General features: G+C 51.6%; 1 protein-coding gene across 1 annotated transcript; it reads left to right on the top strand.

The window, feature by feature from the left end:
• The first annotated feature begins 3734 nt into the window (after nucleotides 1-3734).
• Nucleotides 3735-4185, top strand: LOC122546653 (protein RD3-like). Its single transcript, XM_043685319.1, has one exon. It carries the CDS (start codon nucleotides 3864-3866, stop codon nucleotides 4161-4163), a length of 300 nt encoding a protein of 99 aa, XP_043541254.1. The 5' UTR covers nucleotides 3735-3863; the 3' UTR covers nucleotides 4164-4185.
• Nucleotides 4186-8089: the final 3904 nt, after the last annotated feature.

Genomic DNA, 8089 nt, shown 5'->3' on the forward strand with positions numbered 1-8089 from the left:
CTCACACCCAACTCTATGTCTCAAACGTCCCCAATTCTGCATCCCTAACTGGCCTTCCTCCCTCTCCATCTTGCTCCCATTTGGTCGGGTACCTGCATGAGAGGGATATGGGCCAAGTGCTGGTAAACGGGACTAGATTGGGTTAGGATATCTGGTCGGCACGGACGAGTTGGGCTGAAGGGCCTGTTTCCCTGCTGTACGACTCTTAAACCAAAGGGCAATAATGAGGGGGCATAACTTTAACACGAGAGGTTTGGAGGGGACTTGAGGAAACAGAACTTCTCCCAGAGAGGGGTGGAGACCTCAAAGGCACTGCCGAGGAGAGTAGTTGAGGTAGAAAATGTGACGACCTTTAAAAAGTACGTTAACAGTCAAGGCCTGTGGGCCTAGTGCAGGATGGGGGTGAGGTGAAAGGATGTAGATTGAGAGTATTATTGATGCTGGAGACTCAATGGACTTGAATATAAAACAGAGATGTACTTCTGAGTCTCTGTAAAGCTCTGATATTTGGAATATTGTGCGCAGTTTTGGGCCCCATATCTCAGGGACGATGTACTGGTCTGGAGCGTGTTCAGAGGAGGTCCACGAGAATGGTCCCAGGAATGAAAAGTTTAACATTTGAGGATTCTAGGTCTATACTTGATGGAGTTTAGAAGGATGAGGGGGGAATCTAATTGAAATATACAGAATACCGAATGGCCTAGATGTTGAGAAGATGTTTCCATTGGTCAGAGAGACTAGGAGTCAAGGACGTAGAGTGAATCATAGATTTCCCACAGTGTGGAAACAGGCCCTTCGGCCCAATAAGTCCACACCGACCCTCAGAAGAGTAATCCACCCGGACCCATTCCCCTACCCTATTATGCTGCATTTGCTCTGACTAAAGAATCTAACCTGCACATCCCTGGGCACTATGGGACAATTTAGCGCGGCCAATCCACCCTAACCTGCACATCCCTGGGCACTATGGGACAATTTAGCACGGCCAATCCACCCTAACCTGCACATCTTTGGATTGTGGGAGGAAACTGGAGGAAACCCACGCAGACACGGGGAGAATGTGCAAACTCCAGCCACCCTAACCTGCACATCCCTGGGCACTACGGGGACAATTTAGCACGGCCAATCCACCCTAACCTGCACATCCCTGGGCACTACGGGGACAATTTAGCACGGCCAATCCACCCTAACCTGCACATCCCTGGGCACTACGGGGACAATTTAGCACGGCCAATCCACCCTAACCTGCACATCCCTGGGCACTACGGGGACAATTTAGCATGGCCAGTCCACCCTAACCTGCACATCCCTGGGCACTACGGGGACAATTTAGCACGGCCAATCCACCCTAACCTGTACATCCCTGGGCACTACGGGGACAATTTAGCACGGCCAATCCACCCTAACCTGCACATCCCTGGGCCACTATGGGAAATTTAGCACGGCCAATCCACCCTAACCTGCACATCCCTGGGCACTATGGGACAATTTAGCACGGCCAATCCACCCTAACCTGCACATTCCTGGGCACTATGGGGCAATTTAGCACGGCCAATCCACCCTAACCTGCACATCCCTGGGCACTATGGGACAATTAGCATGGCCAATCCACCCTGACCTGCACATAATTGTGACTGTGGGAGGAAACCCACGCAGACACGGGGGGAGAATGTACAAACTCCACACAGATGGTTGCCCGAGGCTAGAATCGAACCCGGGTCCCTGGTGCTGCGAGGCAGCAGTGCTAACCACTGAGCTACCATGCTGCCCACAAAGGGAAGGTCTTTTAGAACGAAGATAAGGAGAAACATCTTCAACCAGAGAGTGGTAAATCTATGGAATTCACTGCCACAGAACGCTGGGTATATTTCGATTAGATTAGATTACTTACAGTGTGGAAACAGGCCCTTCGGCCCAACAAGTCCACACCGCCCCGCCGAAGCGCAACCCACCCATACCCCTACATTTACCCCTTACCTAACACTATGGGCAATTTAGCATGGCCAATCCACCCTCACCTGCACATCTTTGGACTGTGGGAGGAAACCGGAGCACCCGGAGGAAACCCACGCAGAGACGGGGAGAATTTAAGGTGGAGCATATTTAAGGTCACTGAGTATATTTAAGACAGAGATGGATAGGTCCTTGAGTATCAACAGGGTCAAGGGTTACCGGGAGAATGAGGAACTTATCAGCCATGATTAAATGGAGGAGCAGACTGGATGGGCTGAATGGCCTAATTTCTGCTCCTACATCTTACGGACCTCCTCTGTATGGTACAGTTGTCTGATACTCTCTCCTCGTTTCAGTGAGCGGCGGCCATGTTGTCTGACTCTCTCTCCTCGTTTCAGTGAGCAGCGGCCATGTTGTCTGATACTCTCTCCTCGTTTCAGTGAGCGGCAGCCATGTTGTCTGATATTGTTTCCGTGAGCGGTGGCCATGTTGTCTGATACTCTCTTCTTGTTTCAGTGTGCGGCGGCCATGTTGTCTGATATTGTTTCCGTGAGCGGTGGCCATGTTGTCTGATACTCTCTCCTTGTTTCAGTGAGCGGCGGCCATGTTGTCTGATACTCTCTCCTTGTTTCAGTGAGCGGCGGCCATGTTGTCTGATACTCTCTCCTTGTTTCAGTGAGCGGCGGCCATGTTGTCTGATATTGTTTCCGTGAGCGGTGGCCATGTTGTCTGATACTCTCTTCTCGTTTCAGTGAGCAGCGGCCATGTTGTCTGATTTTCTCTCCTTGTTTCAGTGAGCAGCGGCCATGTTGTCTGATACTGTTTCCGTGAGCGGCGGCCATGTTGTCTGATACTCTCTCCTCGTTTCAGTATGCGGTGGCCATGTTGCCTGATTCTCTCTTCTTGTTTCAGTGAGCGGCGGCCATGTTGTCTGATACTGTTTCCGTGAGCGGCGGCCATGTTGTCTGATACTCTCTTCTCGTTTTTGTGAGCAGCGGCCATGTTGTCTGATTCTCTCTCGTTGTTTCAGTGAGCGGCGGCCATGTTGTCTGATACTGTTTCCGTGAGCGGCGGCCATGTTGTCTGATACTCTCTCCTCGTTTCAGTATGCGGTGGCCATGTTGTCTGATTCTCTCTCCTTGTTTCCGTGAGCGGCGGCCATGTTGTCTGATACTCTCTTCTCGTTTCAGTGAGCAGCGGCCATGTTGTTTGATACTGTTTCCGTGAGCGGCGGCCATGTTGTCTGATACTCTCTCCTCGTTTCAGTGAGCAGCGGCCATGTTGTCTGATACTCTCTCCTTATTTCAGTGAGCGGCGGTCATGTTGTCTGATACTCTCTCCTCGTTTCAGTGAGCGGCGGCCATGTTGTCTGATACTGTTTCCGTGAGCGGTGGCCATGTTGCCTGATTCTCTCTCCTTGTTTCAGTGAGCGGCAGCCATGTTGTCTGATACTGTTTCCGTGATCGGCGGCCATGTTGTCTGATACTCTCTCCTCGTTTCAGTATGCGGTGGCCATGTTGCCTGATTCTCTCTCCTTGTTTCAGCGAGCGGCGGCCATGTTGTCTGATACTGTTTCCGTGAGCGGCGGCCATGTTGTCTGATACTCTCTCCTCGTTTCAGTGAGCGGTGGCCATGTTGCCTGATTCTCTCTCCTTGTTTCAGTGAGCGGCGGTCATGTTGTCTGATACTGTTTCCGTGAGCGGCGGCCATGTTGTCTGATACTCTCTTCTCGTTTTTGTGAGCAGCGGCCATGTTGCCTGATTCTCTCTCTTTGTTTCAGTGAGCGGCGGCCATGTTGTCTGATACTGTTTCCGTGAGCGGCGGCCATGTTGTCTGATACTCTCTTCTCGTTTCAGTGAGCAGCGGCCATGTTGTCTGATTCTCTCTCCTTGTTTCAGTGAGCGGCGGCCATGTTCCTCTCGTCCCTCTTCGACTGGAGTGAGCGTTGCTCAACCCTGGCTCCCCGCAGCGAGGAGGAGCTGGTCACCAACACGCTGACCCTGGAGCTCAGCGCGCAGCTGAAGCGGGCCGAGAAGATGCAGCGGGAGCGGGCGGTGGAGTGCAAGCGCTTGAAGCAGGGGGTGGACTACAGCTGGCTCATGGCCCAGCCCAAGCTCGGCTACCAGATACCCCCCGGGGAGCACCTGGAGCTGCAGGAGCTGTGCTCCAAGATCAAGCCCTCCCAGTGTGGGCCTCTCATTCTCAGGTAGGCCAGGGTGCTGGAGTAGGCCACTGAGCCCTGTCGCACCTGCTCTGTCACGATCGTCTTGAGCAGACTAGAGGGGCTGAATGGCCGATTTGTCCGTCTCTCGACCTGGAATTAATTGAAAGGCCCTGTTTCTGTTGCTGTGTGGGGGAGATAAATTCCTCTTCCCAACCTCAGAACATTCCAGCGCAGTACAGGCCCTTCGGCCCTCGATGTTGCGCCGACCTGTGGAACCAATCTGAAGCCCATCTAACCTACACTATTCCATTATCATCCATATGTTTATCCAATGCCCAATTAAATGCCCTTAAAGTTGGCGAGTCTCCTACTGGTGCTGGCAGTGCGTTCCAAGCCCCTCCTACTCTCTGAGTAAAGAAACTACCTCTGACATCTGTCCTATATCTATCACCCCTCAATTTAAAGCTCTGTCCCCTCGTGCTAGCCATCACCATCTGAGGAAAAAGGCTCTCACTGTCCCCCCGATCTAACCCTCTGATTATCTTAAATGTCTCAATTAAGTCACCTCTCAACCTTCTTCTCCCTAGCAGCCTCAAGTCCCTCAGCCTTTCCTCATTAGGCCTTCCCTCCATACCAGGCAACATCCTGGTAAATCTCCTCTGAACCCTTTCCAAGGCTTCCACATCCTTCCTGTAATACGTTGACCAGAACTGGACGCAATACTCCAAGTGCGGCCGCACCAGAGTTTTGTACAGCTGCAGCGTGACCTCATGGCTCCGAAACTCAATCCCTCTCCCAGTAAAAGCTAACACACCGTACACCTTCTTAACATCCCTGTCAACCCTGGGTGGCAACTTGCAGGGAAATCTAAGAGGAAATCAGCCCTCGGTCTCTCTCTCTCTCTCACATAAATAGGGGACACCGTATTTTCAACTGTTTTCCCCTGGTTCTGAAGGAAACATCCTCTCAGTGTTTACCCATAGGATTTTGGATGTTTCAGTAAGGTCATCTCTTTTTCATCTACGTTCCAATGGGTATTGCCATGACCCACTCAGCAGAGTGTGCTGATGCTTGACCCTCACTGGACACCTGGGGCCATTTCAAACGTTAAAAGATTCCACCAAATTTCCACACACCCTCAGCTCTCCTTTCTGATGCGCTTCGGTTAACAGCGAACATTCGTCTGGCTTCAGCACTTGAGAAATTACGACACGGTTCATTACCGTGGCTCTGCAGGATTTGATGTGGCGTCTCATTTGTTATGTCTGAATTCTTTTTCATCCCTTTACTATTCAACTCTTTCAGTCCTTCACCGGTGCGGGAGGGGACATTATTTGCCCCGTCTATCAAATGCTGGTTTAGGGCAGCAGCAGGACAGTAGCTGAAATAACTCCACCTAGGCCCACATCCTGTCACCGGGGCGTCATTTATTTATAGCTGGAAATGTGTTGCTGGAAGAGCGCGGCAGGTCAGGCAGCATCCAAGGAGCAGGAGAATCGACGTTTCGGGCATGAGCCCTTCTTCAGGAATGAGGAAAGTGTGTGTCCAGCAGGCTAAGATAAAAGGTAGGGAGGAGGGACTAGGGGGAGGGGCGTTGGGAATGCGATAGGTGGAAGGAGGTTAGGGTGAGGGTGATAGACCGGAGAGGGGGTGTGGGTGGAGAGGTCGGGAAAAAGATTGCAGGTACCTTTTTTCTTAGCCTGCTGGACACACTTTCCTCATTCCTGAAGAAGGGCTCATGCCCGAAACGTCGATTCTCCTGTTCCCTGGATGCTGCCTGACCTGCTGCGCTTTTCCAGCAACACATTTTCAGCTCTGATCTCCAGCATCTGCAGACCTCACTTTCTCCTAGTCATTTAGGGGGAACGGAGAATCCTTGTGGACTCCTTTGGCTGCTGAGGGCTGGAAGGTGTCAGTCTCTGAGTGCGGTCCGGTCAGAGACCGATCGAATTTTCAGGCTGAGGGAATCGGTGGGGGGTGGGGGTCACTGTGAGAAGATTCAGCCTGGATTTATTTATACACAAATAGCCCTTGACTTTAGTACCACTCATTCAGAGTCAGCTGCCCTGATGCCACGAGCTCTGAAACTCATATTTTAAAAAAAAATTGTTTTATTGAACAGTACAGTTTACAAATAAACAGTTAACGTTAACAACCATACAATTTACAGGGAATGGGGGAGTGGCAAAGCCAGGCCTCTTACCCTACTCATCCTTTTTTTAAATCTGTCAGCCAGGGCTCCCTGATTAGACTGGATTAACAGCCCCAGTCAGGGACCTCCCACTCATACAGAGCACCTTCTGTCAATTTGTTCCTATCAAACTGAGCGAAGTTTAACATTTTGACCTTATCATGCACCGTCTGCCATGTTTAGGCCTGAGCTCACCTCAAAGCTCTGGCTCCATTTTGGAAAAGTCTGGATGGGCCCAAGAGACACTGTCATCCGAGGATTCATCACAGAGGAATTTTTTTTTCTGAACTCGTGGATGGGCCAGCATTTATTGGCCATCCGTAATTAGCCAGAGGATGGTTAACCACATGGCTGTGGGTCTGGAGTCACATGTAGGCCCAGACGGGGTAAGGATGGGAGCTTACTTCCCTAAAGGGCATTAATAAACGCTCATTAATTGTCCCCCTTGAGAAGGTGGGGGGGGGTGAGCCGCCATCTTGAACCGCTGCAGCCCGTGTGCTGTGGGTTAGACCCACAATGCCCTGGGGGAGGGAGTTCCAGGATTCTGAGCCAGCGACACTGAAGGAACGGCCGATGTATTCCCAAGTCGGGATGGGTGAGGGAGAAGTCACACGGAATGGTGTTCCCATGTATCTGTTGCTGTTGCCCTTCCAGATGGCAGGGGTTTGGAAGGCGCTGTCTGAGGATCTTTGGTGAATTTCCGCAGTGCCTCTTGTAGACGTGACTCCCTGCTGCTACTGAGCGTCGGTGGTGGAGGGAGTGGACGTTTGTGGATGTGGTGCCAGTCAAACAGGGGAGGGGGCTGCTTTACTCTGGATGGTGTGGAGCTTCCCAAGAGCTGTTAGAGCTGCCCCCCATCCAGCGGGGAGGTGGATGGACAGGGTTAGGCCGGCTGTTTGAATCTGAATAAGGTTATTAAAGTTGTACAAAGCCTCACTGGTTCATGACATTTAAGACATTTGGACAAGGACATGAATAGGAAAGGTTTGGAGGGGTATGGTCCAAATGGGATTAGTTTAGTTTGGAAGTTGTCTGATTTTTAACTAGTGTGGATGAGTTGAACCAAAGGTCTATTTCCACGCTGTGTAACTCTCACTCTATATAGACTGGTGCGACTCTGCCTGCTAACAGCGTATTGACCTGAGAAGGGTCTTTCATCAAAATTCCCTCATGAACACGGCCGGCCAGACCAACACATACTGCCAATTGCATGGACGACAGGTCAAAGTTCAACCATATCGCTGTGGGGTCTGAAGTCACGTGCCGACATCCCGAGGGGAGAATGAGAAACTGTTTAACCCCCGCCCCCACTCCCCCAGACAGACCGTCTGGAGCGAGGGGTCGGTACTCTCAGGGCACGGGGGTCGGCCATTTTGGAGTGAGGCGAGCAAGAGTTTTTCCCTCGGAGAGGGAGGGGGGGGGGGGGGGTAGGGAGAATCCTTGTGGTCTCCTCTGGCTGCTGAGGGCTGGAAGGTGTCAGTCACTGAGTGCGGTCAGGTCAGAGGCGGATAGGATTTTCAGGCTGAGGGAATCGGTGGGGGTGGGGGTCACTGTGAGAAGATTCAGCCTGGATCAGTGCTTGCCGAGAGGTGATGCAGATTCGAGGAGGCCAAACGGCCTCCTTTTTTTTGTGCTCTTACGCGCAAAGGCATCAAAGCATGGTTGAGAGAAAGCATGTGTGTTGCTTGAAGATTGCAGGTAATTTATAAATGACAGGGTAAGCCCTGGAGATCGATTAGAGTCATAGAGACGTACAGCATGGAAACAGACCCTTCGCTCCA

The sequence above is a fragment of the Chiloscyllium plagiosum genome, unplaced genomic scaffold, assembly GCF_004010195.1.
Source record: "Chiloscyllium plagiosum isolate BGI_BamShark_2017 unplaced genomic scaffold, ASM401019v2 scaf_14083, whole genome shotgun sequence".
NCBI lineage: Eukaryota > Metazoa > Chordata > Chondrichthyes > Orectolobiformes > Hemiscylliidae > Chiloscyllium > Chiloscyllium plagiosum.